The sequence below is a fragment of the Lepidochelys olivacea genome, assembly GCF_965140295.1.
Source record: "Lepidochelys olivacea isolate rLepOli2 genome assembly, chromosome: 10".
In the NCBI taxonomy this organism is placed as follows: domain Eukaryota; kingdom Metazoa; phylum Chordata; order Testudines; family Cheloniidae; genus Lepidochelys; species Lepidochelys olivacea.
In genome coordinates this window covers 58686207-58706864 of record NC_140420.1, presented here as the reverse complement: position 1 = coordinate 58706864, position 20658 = coordinate 58686207, and the positions used below count along the sequence as shown (strand labels likewise).

Genomic DNA, 20658 nt, shown 5'->3' with positions numbered 1-20658 from the left:
ATGCCATCGAGCTGGGCAAATCCTCAGCTGCCCATTTAGGACGGGATTAAGGTCCCTTCGCACGGCACTAGCAGTACAAGGAGACCTGAGCAGGGCCAAGGATTTGGCCCATATAATCTAATTTTACTTCCTTGACTATTAACCTGCATTACTTCCAATACTCCTAGGTGCTAATTGTTCATATAACCAGTCTATGCAATGCATTTCTTTTATTCACTGCTCCCTCTGTTTGTTACAGCCCTTCGTTGCATCTCCTCTTAAGTTACTCCCTGTTCCTGCAACTAAACAGTTCCTAAACAGGAACATGCCGCTTGTGCGCACACAGAACCCTAGTGATCTCAGTGTGGCTCTCAATGGGTGCAAAGATACACCCACACAGAAGGAGCTGCAAAATCCGGCTCTTATACTGTGAGCTCTTCAGAATAGGGGAGGCCTGTTCCTGCGTGGTTGTAGAGCAGCTAGCATCACATGACCTGGCGGCTGATGGTGGCCTCTGGGCACCACTGCAATACAAATAAGTAATACTATCGCCCTCTTTAGTATATTTAGTGGAGTTATTCCGCTCTAATACTGGAGTAACTCGGATCAGAATCTGGCCCCGTACATAAGGAAATCCAAAAGAATTTGTAAAATGAGTAGTTAATATTAAGTAGAATTTAAATCGGCTTACAGTTCAATTATATACATATGACGTGGACATTAAATATAACCAGTATCAAGTGCATTTAAGTTTTGTTTTTCACTGGTTGCAATATCTGCTTCTTAAAATGTGTATTTCCCTTCCACATCGTGCCCTTTTCATATAACCAGTGGGAAACTGCCCTGTTTATTAGCAGCCAAAATCAATGAGGTTATTAGTGACGTCAATAAAGCTCTTGGCATGCTGCTAACCCGTACTCCTCTTTTTTTTGGGCTGATGACTGTTTCTGTAGCCAAAGAGCAAACACGCTCTGGTTGAATCATTCATAAGCACCAAAGCATGTGGGGCGGGAGCATTAGAAGGAGGGTTGTTTGTTTGTTTGTTTTTATAATAAGCTTCCATGGTGACAATGTGGTAGGTTTTAAAACCAGAAATATATTATAACCTTGAAGACATTCCCTGTCAGATTATATCCATTGCCACTGTGTCCACGTAATAACTAGCTACTAGTACTATTAATATTTTTTAATTTATAGGCATTTTTATGGTACTTATCTCCACAGCATCTCAGCTTTCCATAAACTTTAATGAGTTTGCAACACTAATATGAGGCAGAGGCCAAACTAGAGGTTACAGAGAGGTTAACTGACTTGCCCAAAGTCATAATGCAAGCCTGGGGCACAGCTGGGAGAGCCAGGTATCCTGACTCCCTGTCCTGTGCCTTGCCCACAAGTTCATCCTTCCATGTTTGTGAGTGCCACTGAGTCACGTAGATGAAATTGGCCCGAATTTCAGAGGTGTTCAGCACCCTGCAACTGTGGTGGAAGTTGTGGGTGCCTGGTGGAAGGCACCTGAGCAGCTACTATGCGAGGTCTCACTATATGTTGAAGCTGACTATCCTGGACATCCTGGTCATTGCTAATTAATTTATTTTCCTCCATTATAACCACATTTACCACTCTGTGCTCCTTGCTCCAGCTTTCAGCACAACACCATAGGGGACTCAGCAACTATGATAGTCAGTCCACTAATTAGGGTGGCTAATTTTGAACATCCAAAAATTGTGAGTAGGGAGCTTGTCCCTAAGACATGCCCCTTGACCAAAGTTTTCACTCCTTCACAGGTGTGCACTAATTATCCCGCTGTCACCAGTCCACTTCTGAAGTGGCTAAATTTCAGTGATATTTTATATACATCATTTGGGGAGTACACTGTCCTCTTGAGGATGAAAGGCACTAGAGCAATTTTCAAGATACCTTCAGAAGAAAAGTAGGGATCTGTGATATTGCATGCCAAGAGAAACTACCTGGAGCTAACTTGCCTACTCTGATCTTAGAAAACACTTGAGACCTGAGCCTGCATGGTCCTGAGCACACACTAAGGGGTCTGAGTGCCCCCAACTTCCACTAATTTCCAAAGACATTCAGCAACTTGTAAGCCCTTTGCTAGCCTACTTCAAATCTGAACAGCTTCTTTCTTGTTGCTTGGCAGCTGCCCTCTTAATTCAGTGTTTGCTCTTTCCAGGCTGTCAGATCTGATCCTGTTTGGTGATCTCATCCTAACTGTGACTGGGCCCGCCGCCTATACCCTCACCTCTTGCTCCATCCGAGACCACTCGGAGACTTCCTTGCTTGGCAGCACCAGCATGTACTTTATTTACAGCGTTAGACTGTCTCCATCAATACATATCAGTGCTTCCATGCCCTTGCACTGTGTTCCCACTTTCTGTCCCTTTCTTTCAAGGAAGGAAAGGTTGAAGTGTCCCTACTCTGAAAACTCCCCTTGACAGGCTCTCCTAGCTGCTGCCACACCATGCCTTCCTCAAGCACTTCCTTCCTGTGCGCCTTTTAAACCATTTTGCTGTTAATGGGCTGATTAGCTCATTAATTTCCTAATCCCAGTTTGACCTGGTAATCAGGCATAGCCCTGATCAATTAGGTCTTTGCTGGGGGAATCTAATTAGTGCTAATACTGACCAGAGTGCTGACTCATGCTCCATCTCGCAGCACTCTGTCACACTCACCTTTAAGATTAGGGGGATTTTCCTGTTGTTTCTGATTCAACATTAGACTCTCCAATTGGATCCCAGCAGGTATCACAAGGAAAAACCTCACACACTCTCCGGAAAGCTAAGAACACACTTTTTCAGGAAATTTGATAAAATCATTCCAGTTTTGGTTTTTCCACATACCAGGAATACACATGTAAAATACCCAGTAAAAATCAACATTGTGTGAGTTTGTCATAGATTTTCTTCATTGAAATCAAACAAACTTCCTTTCAAAACTGAATACAGCTTCAAGCTGCTTACTTCTACTGTACCACATTTGATGGATTATGTAGAGCTAAAGACTTAGTGGCCACAGACCCAGCTCGGTTTCCACAAACCATCCAACAACAACAACAACCATTCCAGTTCTAACAATAATTCTAATACTATGCATAGAATTTCAATTGATTGTTCAGTTAATTTATGATAAATCTCTTCTCCCCAACAAAATATCATAAGCAAAGATCAAAGAATTTCAAGAAATTCATTTCTTTTTCACCATTCCAACATTTGTTAACTGGTACGGTGCCTACAAAGAATGACTAATGGCACCTGGTGAATCCAAGCACAGCCTGTACTCCCAACATGGAAATCAATCACAATGAAACCTCAGCCTGACTAGGAAAATTGTGTCCATGAAAAAAAAGTCAAGGTTTTAACCCAAAACGTTTCCTTTATTTTGGGAAATTTGTTGCTCAGGAAAATTGACAGCCCTGGAGACTGCAGTTCTCTAGCCAAAGACCAAGAACAGCATGAGCAGTGGAAGCTTCCTTGTACTGCTCCACAAATAAAGGGGTGAATGGATAGTTCAGTCTTCATGGCCTAATATAGTCAGTTCCTCTATTGAGGTTCACAACAAAATTTCTGGTTAGTGCAAATATTCAGGATGTTTTTAGGTTGTGTACACTGGCCTACTGTGAATTTTTAAATAAGACTTGAAGTTCCATTGTTCATTTTTCCAATTGTTGTATTTGTAGGGGTAGATGAGTAACAGGAGCAGAATTTTCCCATGTTTGTGGTTGCCACTAGGTACCACAGCAATGCAAATAGTAAAATAACAACTATACTGCATTACACTGTTGGAAATTAGTGCAATCTACCCAGCTCATTGATGGTTATACTCTCCAGTTTCCATACCCTCAAAAAATGGAGTACAGTCTCTTTTCCAGTTTGGCCCATGCAACATTAACATTTGTCAAGAACACTGAAATAGAAGTGTTCTGTCTAAACAGTGACCTTTACAATTTTCTTCAGTCTGATGTCTTAGTATCAAAGCCCAAACATGTGGGCTTTAGAAATTGCCATAACGGAGCAGACCATGTAGCATCCTGTCTCAGAGTAGCCAATAACACACATTTCAGAAGAAGGTGGAGGAAACACCATATCAGAGAATTATACACGTAATAACTTGCATATAAGGGAATAATTCATATACCTAGGAAATTAGTGGCTGGCTTATGCCCTGACGCATGAGGGTGTATATCCCTCAGACATTTTTAACCTCTAATATAACTCTGGATTTTCTGGTTTCCCCCAGCTTCTATCAGTGAATATCTTTTTAAGATGACCTGCAAAGCAGGGCAGGAAATACATGCAGAATAAAGTGTGCCTGCATAATTTTCAGACTAAACCAGTCACTCACTGCTCCTTTATCTTAGGCAAGGTTTTATCTCAACAGACTCCTGCTAAGACATTCTGGTTAAAGGGAGGTTGTTTGTTGTGGGGGGGGGAAATAACTTGACAAAAGGGTGAGGGAGAATGCAAATGAGTAGCCACTGCAAACAAATGACCCGATGATGTGAGGTGCTGAGCACCTGAATCTCCCATTGAAATTAAAGGGACACAATAGTGTAAAGCATCTTGTAGGTTCCAAGTCCAGAGGGGGGGGAGGGATAACTCAGTGGTTTGAGCATTGGCCTGCTAAACCCAGGGTTGTGAGTTCAATCCTTGAAGTGGGCCATTTAGGGATGTGAGGCAAAAATTGGGGAGTGGTCCTGCTTTGAGCAGGGGGTTAGACTAGATGACCGCCTGAGGTCCCTTCCAATCCTGATATTCTATGGTTCTATGAATGTCATCTTAGTGTCTGGTTCACACACAGCCTGTAGGTATCTGCAATAGCTGAGTTTTGTTTCTCACTTTTTGAGAGCATCATTGCTTTAATGGTATTAGAATACAGATTTTTGTGCCTTGAGTTTCCCTTTTCTGTTAAAACTCTTAATCAAGAAGAAAAACAAATGCCACATCAATATGTTATGGCTCTGTTTCTACAGTGTCTTCAGATCTTATACATCATTAGATTCATTGGGCTAAATCCTTAGATCCTGACCAACCCACTGAGGAGTCTCCCAGCCTAGCAGCCTCCCAGCCTATGTCCTCCACCTTCCCAGATTATCGAACAAGGGGTGCAGCTGACACATCCCTTTGACTCAGAGATCCATGGCTGCTGGAATGCTTTGGAGTGTGAGCCTCTAGTGTAGATTAGAGCGTAGGTCAGGCTGCTGTAACTTGCATTGGGGGCTCAAACAACCACAGCATCCAAAGGCACCTTTTCCTCTTTCTTCACCCTCCACTTCATGGTCTTCCATGCTTAACGTAGCTTGGCTGGACTGGAGGATCTTGCCTACGTTGTTTTCATGGATGTAGGTGTAGGATCTCCCCAAATGTGGAATTCTCCCCAAACTATTAACCCTGCCAGAGCAAGGAAAACACAGTGCTAGAGCAACAACGGTTTAAAAGTCCAATATTCTATGAGCCTGTAGTGCTACAAAAAGGCAGCTTTATACCTTTGAAAATGGAGATTTACAGCTTCCAGTGGGACACACATCATTTACTGCTAGCTGCCCAAGTTAATGCACCTTATCATGACTTTTAAAATATAATTTGCTACATCCTCTTCTACAGCTGGGGTCATGGTAACTAAGGTGATCTGGCTTTACAGGGAAAGTGATAGAAAAATCCTAATAAAAACGGTTTTAAACTCCCTAAAATAATTTTTCTGTAATGCAAGTGGTATACAGTATAGAAAATACAGGACAAAGGTGTGGTACAAAGGTTTTTTCAGCACTCATTTTGGACAGCCTGCATAACTCACTAACAGCTTTGCCAATTTTAAGTAATTCATCATCCCCAACTTAAGCTAAAAAAACCTTTATATCACACCACCATAAATCTCTTCCTGTAATATATTATGTGAAAGAACTTTACGGATTAGAGCTGGAGTGCTTGATATCTATAAATTCAGAATAAAAATATTATGACAGGAGATTAATGAAAAAGAAAACACCTAATCAGTGTATAGTATAGAGAATCTACATGAATTCAGTCTAAGGTAAATAAGCAGGAGATGTATTTAACTTGGTCTTAATGGGGCCAAGAACTAAAGAACTAAATGTTCTTTAATTCCAAGTCTTTTTTGCTAAGAAGCTTTCTTTCTGAATACAATGCATGAACAGACATAACCTGCAATGCATACCATTTACAAGAATTTGTTGCAGAAATAACTGCTTTGGATCATCTCTTGTTTATCAGACACCCACTGTAAGAGATGATGGAGAAAATTTAGGACATGCCCAAAATCTTCTGGGCCCTTTGATCTGAAATCAGTGAACACATTAAACTGTTATTTAGATGAACATCCCTAGTGACTTTCAAAGCAAACAGCTACTATGTGCTTCAAAACCAGGACTTCCCGGGCGGCTATTTTTGCCTTACTAATTCTTCCAGATTAAAACAGTAAAAACAAAATAAAGTTTTAAAAATTCAAAGGGTTAGATGAAAGGTAAGGAAAAAACAAAAACAAAACAGGAACACTAGAAAGAAGAGAAGGCAAAACCAGAAAGGCAAGGGGAAAGTACTAGCAAATGAAGGTTCCATGGGAAATATGTATTTCAATATTTTTAGCACCATTTCTACTAAAATCCAATTCTCTTGGAACTGCAACAATTTAATATACTCAGTCACTAAGTTATTTATCTTAGACTGAGACATCTGGCTTTCTGGGAACTTGCAAAGACATCAGCTTAATTCCCTGTAGCTTTACCACAGGCATAGCTCCGCTCCAGAGCCACCCATCTTCAGTGTCATGCAACAGAGCTATTATAGTGCCAGTGGTTTGGAAGACCTTACATGGTTGTTACTCTGATGGGTGAATTTCACCTCCCTTAAAGAGAAAATTTCACACACTGGAGAACTTCTGTAGAACAATCCAGGCATATTTCTACCTTGTCTTTCTCATAAACATTTTCACTATTTTAGCTAAATTTCAAATACAGGGTCATATTTCACATACTTTATGATCACTCTTCTCCTTCTGCCTAATACTGCGGTGCAGGAGTTACAATGAAATTGTGACATCTCAGCCATTTCCATGGCAAGTTGTCATCAGGCTAGATTGTCACTTCACTGCAAGATCATGCAGAAAGAAAAAGCGGGGATGTGAGGAGGAAGAACACTTCTATTTCTAGCACAGATATCTTTAAACAGAAGTCCAAAAAAAACAGTCACATCCTTTGCAAAACTGTCCTCTTTTTTCAAATTTCACCCTGTCAGTATAGCCCTGCTGTAAAGTGAAATGGGTATGGCAACCATACAGCTATGCAATTTTCTCCCTATCTTTTGCAATATATAAGGAGAAGAGGAGGAAAAGAAAAGAGAAAGAAATCATAATGTTCTGACTTAGTTGGTTATACAAGATATACACACAGTTTGAATCCTCGGATCAAACATCCTACCTCCCACATTTCTTATTTAGAGATGGGTTGTCTATTCATAACAAATAATTCAGCAAACTTAGCCATCTTTTTTCACAAATTATCCATGAACAAACTTTGATTTTACTAATTTGTTCCTTATTCAAAATTGTTTGACTCAGCTGCTGTGCAGAGACCACTGTAGATCACAGTTACCAATATATTGTCTCATTGTTCATTTCTACTCACCTGTCCATTTATATTCATCCGTTGTCTCTTGTCTTATATTTAGATTGGTGCAGGGAATGTCTTTTTGTTCTGTCTGTATGGCACCTACCACTACGGGGTCCTGGTCTAGGACTAGGGCTCCTAGAAGCTATGGTAACAGCAATAGAAACTATGAAAAGCGTATTTCAGCCTTATACATGTTCTTAAAAGCAGGAGGGAAATGAGAGCTCAAGATGGGCATCTGCACACTTTTGGCATGTATCTTGGCTAAAAAATTTAGTCACACATTTTCATACAAATATTTTCAGTAAATATCTCTGTAAAAGGGGAAAATCATTGGGATGAATGTTTGCAGAAAATAAATAAAAAGGGGCACATACAGTAAGAATATATTCACAGTCTGTATTTGAACAAGTGTCCATGAATACTTTTTGCAGTATTTGCCCAGTTCTAAATCTGATCAACTTCAATAAGAATTTATTTCCTGTGGGAATTTTGTTGAAATAAGGAAGGGAGGGAAAGGATAATTACTTCCCTTTTACTTACATCTTTAAATGAATGTGTGTTGAGTTTAACATTTGTGGAACATACTAGTCCTAAGAATTTCTGGCAAGACTTCTTTTTGTTTCCCAGTATTGCTTCAAGTAGAATTAAAGATAGGTCAGGTGAAATTCATAGGGTATTGCTTTCAATTTAACAATCACTTTCATACAGTAGAATACTGGACAATCCCTCTTGTGCTTGACAAACACTATTTAAGAGTTCAGAAGGTTAAATAGAACAAGTGTGTGTATTTAGGGGGATTAATTCACCCTATTTTATGAAGATGGGGTCTCCTCTAAACCAGTAACTAAACCTACATTGGCTATATTACTGTGATTGACAGCACACTCTACAAGGCAGAAGCATTAAAATCATCAGAACACTCTGACTAGGCAAGCTCACCCTTATGCAGTGGGCCAGCACAAAGCCCATGCACCATATAAATCCCATTTAAGCTCAATTTAAGGGTCCATGCACCCTAGATGAACATACCATGAGGAAAACCATGTTACCCAGTAACTAATGAAAGATGCTTAGCCCTTTCAGGGGTGGCACATCCTCCTAAATTTCTTTATATAAGAATAATCTACACTGTCTCCCTTTCAGAGAGTATAAAGTGGAAGTCAGGAGACATAGGTTCTAATCCAGACTCTGTCTGAGGACTCTCTGCCTCAGTTTCCCCATCTGCTGAGGATAATCACCACTTGACTGTGGTACTGAGAGGACTAACTGATGTTTTTAAATTGCTTCAAGATGAAAGATGCTAAAGTGGTGTAAAGTTGGTATTTATATTAACCAGAAAAGGAAAAAGGGCCTCAAGCTGTTGAGACTCAGGCTCTTTCCATAAGGTTTTGATTTTTAATGAATGTGAAAAAGGGTTGACCAACAACTTCATTGGCTTTTGTGTTTCAGTCTTTGCCCATCTTTTAGACTAACCATTACTGCTGCTACACTTGGCTCCACAGAAAGTAAACATACTTGGAAAAAAAGATTACATCCAAGTTTTACACAACAAAAGGCAGTTTAATAGGGGAAGAGAAAGATTAGGAAGAACAAAGCACAAGCACCAGAAAATAAATGTCTGTTTGGATGGTTTTTGAGCCAACACAGTATTTACAACTAATGAGGGAAGCAATGTGGATTTGGCAAGAGGAGAGACAATTAACATAGCATGTAGAGTAAAGCAGAAGGCGAATCTGTTCATTTCTGTTTCTTGACATACAGGTTATGCTGCTTGTGCTGCTTCCTCTTTGAAAACCTTGAAACAAACACAGTATTATTTGACTCATATGTGAAGATGTAAGGGAGCTGTTCAGAATAGACAACAGCACATGGGAGCTAAACTATCACAGCACTGAGCCTATGTTCACCGTCATCTCTTTAAAGATCTGCTAGAAAGGCTTTTGCTGGTCTTTTTATATTCTCAGAATCATGAAATGCTGTCATCTGAGACACACTTAGGCATTGGCAGTTTGCATCTCTCTTGGTCACCAGCCTGAATACTTACAAGAGAAGACAGTTCTGAATAAACAGCATCAACAGGAGTGTGACTAGGGTATCATAATAAACAGGTGATGAAGATCTCTGATCAATTATTCTTGATATAAGAAACCTTTGCAAGTAGCGTGCACTCATTGATGTTTTAAACCCAGGTCTGGATTAATGCTGGGGCTTTAGGGGCTGCAGCCCAGGGCCTCGGGCTAAGGGGAGCCCCGCAGGCCTGCGGCCCAGATGCAGCCCACTGCTTCTTTCTATCCAGCCCACGGCAAGTCTCTGCACTGCAGGCCAGATATTGGTCCCCGAGCCTCGGCACCCCGCCTTTCCCCCATGGGCATGGAGCTGCAAGCGCCAGCTTGCCGATGTGTCCCAGCAGCCCCTAGGAAAGGAGCCTTCAGGGAATCTCTGCATGCTGCCCCCGCCCCCAGAGCCAGTTCTGCAGGTCCCAAAGCCACTGGGAGCTGCGGGGGTGGGCGCCTGCAGGCACAGACAGCATGTGCTGTACAGAGCGACCTGGCCCCTCTGTCTAGGGGCCAGACATGCCGGCCACCTCGGGTAGCAGAGCAGTGCGGAGCCAGGGCAGGCAGGGATCCTGCCTTAGCCCTGCTGTGCCACTGCCCAGGAGCCACCCGGGGAAGTGCCTCCCAGCTGGAGCCTGCACCCCTCATCCCCTCCTGCATCCCAATCCCCTGCCCCAGCCCTGAGCCCCTTCCTGCACCCCAACTCCCAGAGGCCCCACAAAATCTAATAGCCCCAGGCCCACAGGAGTTAATCTGTCCCTGTTTGAACCACAGATCAAACAAATTGTACTTAATAAAGAAAAGAACAGTTGTGCTTAACCTGAATATTATTTACAGCTGTTTGTTCTACTGACTTGCATCTTCAGTGATATCAGTGTTGGGTATTTCTTCCGATTGTTCTTTCTGTGGAAGGTAGTTAAATAGTTTCTATTCTAATCAAATTTGGAAACCTAGTGAATAGGTCTAAAGTTCTTGCTAACACATGTACGCACATTCCAGTTATCCATTTTTTTTAATATGGCACAAAATATAATGGATTTTGTCTAGAACACAGTAGGGTAGGATAAGGATAAGGATCTTTGCTTAGTGGCTACTAATTGTATCTACAGCCAAAATCTTTGGTCCTTTTTAATGTTGAAAAAAGTTCATTAGATACAGACCACAGACCTGCTAGGTCCAGTACAGATTATATATAACATAGAGCAGATTGTCATATATATCTCACAGACTTATTTCCTGTGTTTCCCTACAGTGTGAAGGGGGGCTTTTTTGTTGTAGGTCTCAGAACGTGCCCTCCCACAGTGGTGCAGCTGAACTCCTGCACAGGGAAAAGTTTGGGGAGGACAGGCTGTTTTTTATTAGCCAATACAAAAATCATTTCTCTGGAATGGAGTAGGTGTTCACCTCCAGGTAGACGTGGGGAGGATTCTAACTTTCAGAGAAAAAATATCCCTCATGCTTCAAAGGTAAAGAATTCACAAAGGGAAACACAAGAGACAGCCACACCCCTTGTCACCCAGACTATGCATTAGTATGCAATTTTTGTACAAAGTAACACACACACACTCTTTTGTATTAACAGTTTCATTGACTGTTCAGGGGAAGCATAGGAATTGGCTCAAAAATCTGCTATATCAGCCTAAATTTAATCACTCTTCAGGCACCATGGACCACTAAGGCCACCAATACAGCCTTGCCTGTATCCCAGCCCATGAAATCCATACATCACCAATTTCAATTTTTGCTTTGTGCCATGATCTTCTTTCCAAGACCCTGCTTGTCTGTGACTTGTATCTCTCAGTCCTGTTATCTCCATGCATAGAATTCTACTTGTTCATGCTAACTGCCCAGGCCTCTTTACTTTCACCAATCGTCTTTCAAATGAACGTCAGTGCACACGTACAGTATTCTAACTGCATAGCAAACACCAGCTGCTGTTTGTCCCTGAGAACCAAGCAGAGAGGATTGCATTGGTTTGACTCCTTCCAGTTCCCAAGACAATGTCACAATCCTTCCTGTTGTGTTTTCCCCCCAAAGGACAAGGAGTAGATAGAACCTGTTGACCAAACCTGGGGAGTGTTGAAAGTTAGAATGTTGGAATGACAAGAAAATGTTGCACGATCTGGAGCCCTGATGTTGACTGCACACAGTAATTTGAGTGCACTTTGGCTGGCCTATCTTACATATATGTCTAGTGCCGTATAAACCATAATAATCTGGAAAGTAAATGGTCATATTGGCCGAATTACTCTCCCATAAGGAAGGGAGGCAGTTCATATTGCTCCTCCTGGGCATGAGCTGCCACTTACCACTGTTTTCTTTCCCCACACACCCTTTCCAGGGGTGGTGGTTTGGTTTTTTCCTGACTTTACTACTAGATTTCCCTACTTTGCTCTGGGCTTCGGCCAGCTCCTTTCTGAGGGGAGAAGAAGGCTCTTTACCACCTCACACTGGCAGTTAGCGGTGGGGGCTTTTCACCTTCAACAGGCTCTCCTCTGGGGAGGGGCACTGAGCTATCAAATTATTTGCGCCACCTGTGTGGTGTGTCCAGGGCGAGTTAACTGAGGTATCAACAGGCCTGAGTTATTACTAGGGCACCAAGCACTGATCATGCGGCAACTGGCTGGACCCTTATTCTGCATTGCATGGCACCAGGAGGGCTTCAGTGTCTGGCGCAGAAAGGAATGCATGAGGAAATAGAAAAGGGGGATTTGAAGTCTTTCTGGTTCTGCTCCTTGGGTGGATTTACAGGAGGGGGCTAGCGGCACCAATTTTTTGATGACTGCTCTGCATTTATAGTGATTTGTTTGCAAACTGCAATGCACTTATTCTGCCAGGTAGTTTGTGGGAGGAGCCACCTGGCTGTTCCTCGCAAGTCACATTATGTCATAGCTAAGGCTAAGATTTTATCTCGGATATTTTTAGTAAAAGTCATGGACAGGTCATGGGCAATAAAAAAAAATTCACGGAAGCCATGACCTGTCCCTTATTTTTACTAAAAATAATGTGACAAAATCGGGATCTGTGGGTCCTTCACACTGCCAGTGGCAGGGCAGCTGGGAGCTCCGGGGGCCCACATTGCGGGTTGGGTGTTGGAGCTCCACCATGGCTGGGAGCTGCGGGGTGCCCCTGCTGCCCGTGTCGACTTGGAGTTCCGGAGGCGGGGCTACCCGCAGCTCCCTGCCGCTGTGGATGGCAGGGGACCCTACAGTTCCCCACAGCTTCAGGCTGAAGTCACAGAGGTCTCTGGAAGTCACGGATTCCGTTAATTCCACGACCTCCGTGACTAAATCATAGGCTTAGTCATAGCTAATACAAGTTGTGGCCATGGCTTTAACCAGGTCTCTGTGTGTGGTGTCTTCCTCACTGAGGGTCCAGTTCACGGCTCTGTGAATAGTTTTCAGACTTCATTATTGCATGCAGTCTTGTTTTAGCCGTGTTGATCCCAGGATATAGGTGAGTGACGTAATATCTTTTATTGAACCAACATCTGTTGGTGAGAGAGACAAGCTTTTGCGCTTATATACACCTGTAGAGCACTCTGTAAACTCAAAAGCTTATCTCTCTCATCAACACTTCTTTAAACTCATTATTACTTAAACTCCGATTTAAGAGTTCCACACAATGTTAACTCTAATTTTCTACATTACATCCTGCCATTTTGTGTGAGCTTCAGCAGATTATGCTTTGAAAGTGTACAGTTTGGGGGTTTTTTGACAGGCACTTCAAAGTGAAAAGAGGCTCGTGAATAGGGTTTTAGATAAACAGCAGGAACACTGACAACACTTCCAGCAAGAAAAGCTCTGAAAGATCAATTGGTGAAACTAAAGCACTCAGAAAGAATCCATCTCATTAACCCTTGTTTATTAATGGACAAATATATATATTGTATCTGGGATTGGGGTTGCCTCCATGACCATCCTGGCTAATAACCATTGGTGGACCTATCCTCCATTAACTCAGCTAATTGTTTTTTGAACTCAGTTATAGTTTTGGCCTTCACAACAGATGCAATGAGTTCCACAGGTTGACTGTGAAGAGTTCCATGTTGCACTCCAGTCCACTAGTCTATGCTATGCCTCCCCATGACCTAGGTCACAAGCTGCTACTCCTCAGTGGCTTGTGCCAAATTTTAAGTATCTACTAATTCTGGGGGTCTCAGTATATGGGTGGCTGATTTTCAGAGGTGCAGAAGGTCAGTGATTCTCACTAGCCATCCAAGCATGGAAGTACTCAGAATTTGAAACTTGGGTCTATGGCTTTATTAACTTGCGTATTTCTATGACAGAATCAAAACATGTGACTCCCGCATTTGGGGAGCCTGGACCTGAATGTTGGAAGCTCCCTGGAAGTGTGGAGGCCACCAGTGCCTGGACCATGGCCCCTCCCCCTGCTCTGCCCTGAGGCCCGCACCCAATCAGCCTCCTCTCCCCAAGGCCCTACCCATGCTCCACCCCCACTCCACCCCAGGCCCTGCTCAGTCCTGTCCCCTGCCTACACCTTTCTGCCCTTCACCCACCGCTTGTACCTCTCTGTCCCTTCCCTGGAGTGGTTCCCCTCGCCTCTCTACCTTTCAAGGGTCCACAGGGAAGCAGCAGAGAGGCAGGCAGGGGGGAACGCAGGGGGAAGTGGTGGACTGGAAGCAGAAAGAGGAGCCATGTGGATGGGGCCACAGGGGAAGAGCGGGACATGGGAGTGGGACCTCAGGGCAGAGCGGTGGTGGCACTCCAAAGGTGGCAGGCTGGCAGCGTGCCTCTAAAGGGAGCTGTGCAGTATCCTGTTTGGGGAGGCTTAGCCTCCCCTGGCCTATTATACCCACTACCCACGATTGAGGGACTCCTTTGTCTCATAACACAGCAGACTCTGTTGGAACTTTTCACCTTTGAGCGTCATGAATAAGTTCCAAACTGGATTTTTAAGTTTTTCCTCCCAGACCTACCACCTAGCCAAAAGCTCACATCACAACCACCACATTCATACAAAAATCCCAATATAGTAATTTATTACTGAGCAACATCAAAAATATATATGTCAATGTATAAAATGCAGAAAGGTAAAGTCCCTCTGTGTAGTAACTAGCAGGAATTCAGAGAGCAAAAGTGTTGAAAGAAAATGTAAGAGGAGAAAAAACAAAGTAAGGGTGTCCATTTTATTTTCTTCACTATATTTTTAAGTGTTCTTCTCATTTACTAAGAATACAATACATTTTATACCTTGGTGTAGGTAATATTCACAGCTCCTTAAAGTGATTCCATGGTTAAGCATATCTGCTTCTTTAAACTGCACCCCTGGTTTGCTGTGGCTTTATCTTTTCCTAATATTGCTCTTCTCTGAAACCAAAGGCCTCGCATACAAATTCAGCAACTCATGACTGTATGCTGTGAAAGAGAAATGATCAAGCTAAGTTCTAAATAGCTATAATGGTCAAATTGATTTTTAAAGAAAAATATGGCATACTGCATTACTGAAGCTGAGTGTTACAACAGTTAGCAAAGGGTTAACACTTCAGCTTTATTAACTTTATCCCCCTTTAAATGGCTGAATTGGATTTTCCTACCTGTGAAACATACTACACTGTCTGGAGTGACTTGCTGTTACAAAAGGGAATATATGGTAATTAATGACAGAAACAGAAAGCAGCTTCTCACTACTGTAATGCAGTTTTGGGAGCTTTACTGCCATGCCAAAGACATCATTAGCTTGACAGCCAATTAAAATATATTATTTGTATCAAATTTTAGATTCCTAAAATGTAATGTCGAATGGGATGCTTATAACAAGATTAACAATGTTACAGTCTGATCTAAAGACAGAGAAATCAGATGTGAATGATGTGCTATGTATTGTGTAATAGAAAACCCCAATATTACATGTGAGTAGTCCCATTGCTATGCATGCTTCCAGAATAAGAGCCAACTCTGTACATTTATCAAAAGCCTCTTGCAATGTATTGAATTGACTCAGTTAATGTCATCAGAACCTGTGGTTACATTTATAACTGGAACATCAGAGATGGATGTATTCTAGAGATAGGACAGTATGTCAAGAAACATGGTTTCTGAAAAATGTCCGTAGGCATAAAAGTCATGAGAATTGATATTCTCAAACATCACTTTAAGAATGCTCACTTTTGGGAGATGAACTACACACAGAAACATTTCTAATACAGTGGTATATTTTGCATGTATTAAGCAGCTTTCATCCAAGAACCTAAAAGTACTTTACTCACTGTGAATCCCATTCCCCTACAAACCAACCCAGATTCTTATCCAGAGGAGCCACCCCCTCTTCAGCCTATCCCAGGACTCAGCTTCTCTTTGAAACCACCCACCCAGAAGGGAGCAGGGATAGAGCATACCAATGGAACCTCAGTCTGTGAAGGGCTCCCCTTTCTTCCTACAAGCACAAGGTCCATCAGCAAAATGCCAAGTCTCATTTACTTCTCTTAGCCTTTATCCCATGCTGGACAGTGGACATAAGCTCTAATGAATGTTTAGTTCCTAGAAATCTCCTAATATTAAACTTCCAATTTGTACCCTTTTTAACCTAACTGGACCTCCACGATGAGATCAAGAAGGCAGAAAATAAATAAATAGTGTAAAATTCCTTCCTGACACCAAAAACATTAGATTGGTAAGACCCACGGCATCCTGATAGCTCACTATACTACAACAACAAGGAGGAAGTACCGGGCAGCTAAAGATGCAAGGGACCCTCAAATGCACAAGAAGGGTTTAAATTGATGGAAGGGAGATACATCAGGGCCAAATAGCTTCTCAGCTCCACCCTGGTTGGCCAATAGGAGACAGAGAACCCAAGGTAGGAGGGGCCCAGCTATGATATTTCCAGGTATTTGCTCATGATTAGGCCTCAACTAGAGTATTGTGTCCAGTTCTAGGCGCCACATTTCAGGAAAGACATGGACAAATTCGAGAAAGTCCAGAGAAGAGTAACAAAAATAATTAAAGGTCAAGAAAACATGACCTATGAGGGAGGACTGAAAAAAAATTGGTTTAGTCTGGAAAAGAAAAGACTGAGAGGGGACATAATAATAGTTTCCAAGGACATAAAAGGTTGTTACGAGGAGGAGGGAGAAAAATTGTTCTCCTTAACCTCTTAGGATAGGACAAGAAGCAATGGGCTTAAATTGCAGCAAGGGCAGTTTAGGCTGGACATTCGGAAAAACTTCCGAACTGTCAAGGTGGTTAAGCACTCAAATAAATTGCCTAGGGAGGTTGTAGAATTTCTGTCATTGGAGATTTTTTAAGAGCAGGTTAGACAAACACCTGTCAGGGATAGTCTAGATAATGCTTAGTGGTGCAGGAGTTCATCCTTGAGTGCAGGGGACTGGACTAGATGACCTCTTGAGGTCCCTTCCAGTCCTACAATTTTATGATTCATCCCCTGCCTTTCCCTTATGGGAGCTGGTTATCATACCTGCTGATCCAACTAACATCTCTCCTCCCACCACTGGGATGAGGAGCAGGGGAGAATGACATTCTTTGCAAGTCCTTTTAATGAAAAAAAAATTGCACCTGCCTGAAGTGCGTCAGTAGGATCCAGCTGTCCTCTGCTCTTCCTGCAGCTGGGAGAGGAGTTTGCCTGGATCTAAGCATCCCCTGGAACCGTCCTGGTACTAATGCCTAGTGAAGAAGGATGCTTCTTCCCCTTATTAGGAAACATCACAACCAGGAGGGTCACTCCTTCGAGGTCCCATAAGAACCTGAACTTCTTGCCACATATGCAATGATCATGTAATGGAAATATCCTATTGTAAAGTGACACAGAATGTGAAAGGGGCTTTTGAAAATTTTACCCCAAGTCCCATTTTCAAGAGAGACTCAGGCAGTTAGACTCCTAAGTCTCTTTGGAAACTGGTATGGAGGAGCCTAAGTCACCTAGGTGCTTTAAGAATATTCTCCTATAGCTCCTACAAGGGTATGTTATCAGAAAGTACATGTACCACAACCTATACAAGGAATTTTTATCTTGACTTTCTAGAGACAAATCACTTGAGATCCGCTCTAATGGCTTCAGAGGTCACCCAAAACCCTAAACAGAATTATATGCTTGTATTAAATGGTTGCTTTAGCATACTGCTACTTGCTTTGCATCTACTAGCATATATACATTAGTTATATGTCCCCTGCAGAGTTACTATGTTATTGGCTATGCATGTAATAATGTTGTAGAGTCACAACAATTGTACCTTATCCTTATGGTAGATATTGTATCATGCACCATAATTATAAGGCCCATATTTCCTGTGTAATTTCAGTTATTGTGAGAGACAGGCTCAAAGCAAACCTCAGATTCAAACAGCATCAAACTTTGAAAAAGGTCAGCTTTTGACCAAGCTTTGCAGCTTATGCCTAGTTATTAACGGATTGTATTACGCAGCATTTCACTCAATAGAAGTGTATTTTTTTTAAATAACTTTATTCCTCCATGTATTTTAAGCTGTACTGCATAAATAGTCTTTGCAGGTTTTGTATTCCTTGTTACTAGGTATGTTATATAAATTTCATTTCAGAGGCACTGGGGTCACAGCATCAGCACATTAGAATAAAGAAAAATCAACACAGCTCAGCAACCAAATTTCGACTCTATACAGACACAACTGAAGAAGGCTGTCTGATTTTGTTTGATCAGTTGGAAACTCTTGACAAATGCAGTTTCAATGCCTCTCTTCCTCTGGTTATGATAGTCCATGGATGGTCGGTATGAACTTCACATTATTTTCTTTTTAATTCAAGATGCATCTGATCTGATCTACTTCCCTTCTTATTATGTTACTACCAAAGTATCTTCCAAGGAAAGGTTAGGAAAAGAATGACTGCATATTTCCTTAGTAGGAAACATATCTTGAAATAGTCCAGAGTCTGTTACTCCCATTGAATTCGGAGACCGAATATCAACCTCTCATAGAGGAGACCTGTGTTAGAGATTATTTTCATATTCCCTGGTTTAAAGCCTGTAGAGTCTGAACAAGTAGCTGAATTAATGTGCTATGTCTCTAAAGGCTCAAGTACTGATTTCATTTCTGTTCTATTTGCTAACAGATACTTCCAGATTGTTATTGAAAAGAAGTGCTCAAAATCTCCCCACATCTCTTTCACACACACCTTGAAGAGAAATTCTCTATAAAACACTTTCAGCTGAAAATGGAGCCTTGAACAGCAATAAATAACCACTGAACTGGTTCCAAGTTAAAAAAAAAAATTAAAAAGCCAGTTCAAAAAGCCATTCTAGTCTGCAGTGAATTTTGATCAGCTCTTCAGTTTAAAAAAATGTTCATTTAACAGACATTCAAAGCAGAATCTTATAGAAGCCACACTTACTAGCAAAGGTGGACAAAACTGTCTGAGCAAATCTTTTATCACAGAAAACTTTATAGGGCATTGCCCCCAAGCACATGGATGTAATACCTTTTGGCATTAGTAGGAGCTACAGATGAATAGGGATGGAGAATGCACCACTAAAATTATTTCAGTAAAGGACCCCAAACAAATATGTAAGGGAAAAAAAGATAAACAACTCTCTTCCGAATTCCCATTGAGCTTTTTGTAACAAAATGGAAAATGACGATGCAATTTGAAATTGGAAGAGGAATACCATATCAGAAGTTTGGACACAGTGAACCAGGGTTTCAACTTGTTCTGCAACCTGGTTAACAGTTCCAGTTTTGTAAAACTCAAGTGAAGTTCCCCATATCAGGTACAGACATGTAAATTCAAGAGATTTTATTTGGACCCTGTCTACAATGAGGTTGAAATCCTGGCCTCATGGAGGTCAATGGCAAAACTCCCATCAACTTCAGTGGAGCCAACATTTTACTCTGGGTCTTTAACCAAACTGAGGGACCTTATTCAAACACTGTCCTCATTGAGCAAACAATGGGCCTGAGCCTATTCCCACTGAAGTCAGTGACAAAACTTCTTAACTTCAGCATGAGAGGGATCAGGGCCTGAGTTGGAACGCCGTGCTTAAGCCAAATTTAAACATGGATTCTCAAACTCTGTTAGAGGGTCAGTGGAGAAGAGATTTAGAAGCCTGTAAGTGCCCCGGTGAAGGGAATGTATTCAATTAGTTTAACTTAATTCTGACAGCTTTAGCAGTTAGAAAATTTGGCTGTATTAGATTTGATAGAAACTAAGGATTCTTACAATCAAAAAAGCATTAGGAATTTATGACCCATTGAATTGAATGGGACTCCTCAGGCAAATACAGGCTTCATGATCAAACCTTTAAAAAAAAAAGAGAGAGAGAGAGAGAGCGCACGCATGCTCACAACAAGAACAAAAACAGGGCAGGACAGATTTCAAAATGATTGATGGAATCGTCTAGAAAATCAGAAGTCTGGAACTCTAGATGCCCAGCAATCTTTCACCACCACACCTACCCCTTTCCCTGTACCTAGGATTTTTGGAGGGTAGCTGCTGTAAAATGAAATATGAGAAATTACTCAGTTATCCCTAGAAGAGAGAGTAAATACAGTGGCACCTGTTCATTGTCAAGGGCCCATGTCAAAAGGCCCAAAAGTTGAATGCTTTTGATATTGGCTCTTGAGTTTGTTTTATCCTTCTGATCTTACTGCTATATGCAATCATTTTATCGTCATCCTCAGAAGTGATATACAAAACCTGATGACTACTAAATAATCCTCCTTGCTCACATATTCTCGTTTTCATGCAATTAGTTGTCAGGAATTGCATAGGAATGTACTTGGTAAAGAGGTTCTTCCCCCCCTCCCACCCAAACCCTTTTTTACAGGTGGATGGAATGTTAGAAGGGTGGATCTGGAAGATGGTAGCAGCCCTGAAATCTCAGCATAAACAAACAAATGTGATTATTGCAGACTGGCTTACACTTGCTCACCAGCATTACCCTATAGCAGCACAGAATACACGCAATATAGGACAAGAGATAGCAGGTTTCCTGGAATGGCTGGAGGTAAGCGCCCCGAATCAAAATGTGTTTCTTTGAGCAAGA

At 41.8% G+C, this 20658-nt stretch overlaps 1 protein-coding gene across 2 annotated transcripts in view; it reads left to right on the top strand.

The window, feature by feature from the left end:
- Positions 1–20658, top strand: part of LIPC (lipase C, hepatic type) — a gene marked incomplete at its 5' end in the record, with an annotated part of 71539 nt that overhangs the window by 29353 nt on the left and 21528 nt on the right. The window contains 2 exons of one of the 2 annotated variants that reach the window (XM_084642346.1): positions 18200–18387; positions 20440–20619. In XM_084642346.1, the coding sequence (XP_084498472.1) occupies positions 18200–18387; positions 20440–20619 (368 nt within the window). Of the gene's footprint in view, positions 1–18199; positions 18388–20439; positions 20620–20658 lie in introns of those variants that run through there. The other variant, XM_084642347.1, reaches the window with a different exon arrangement.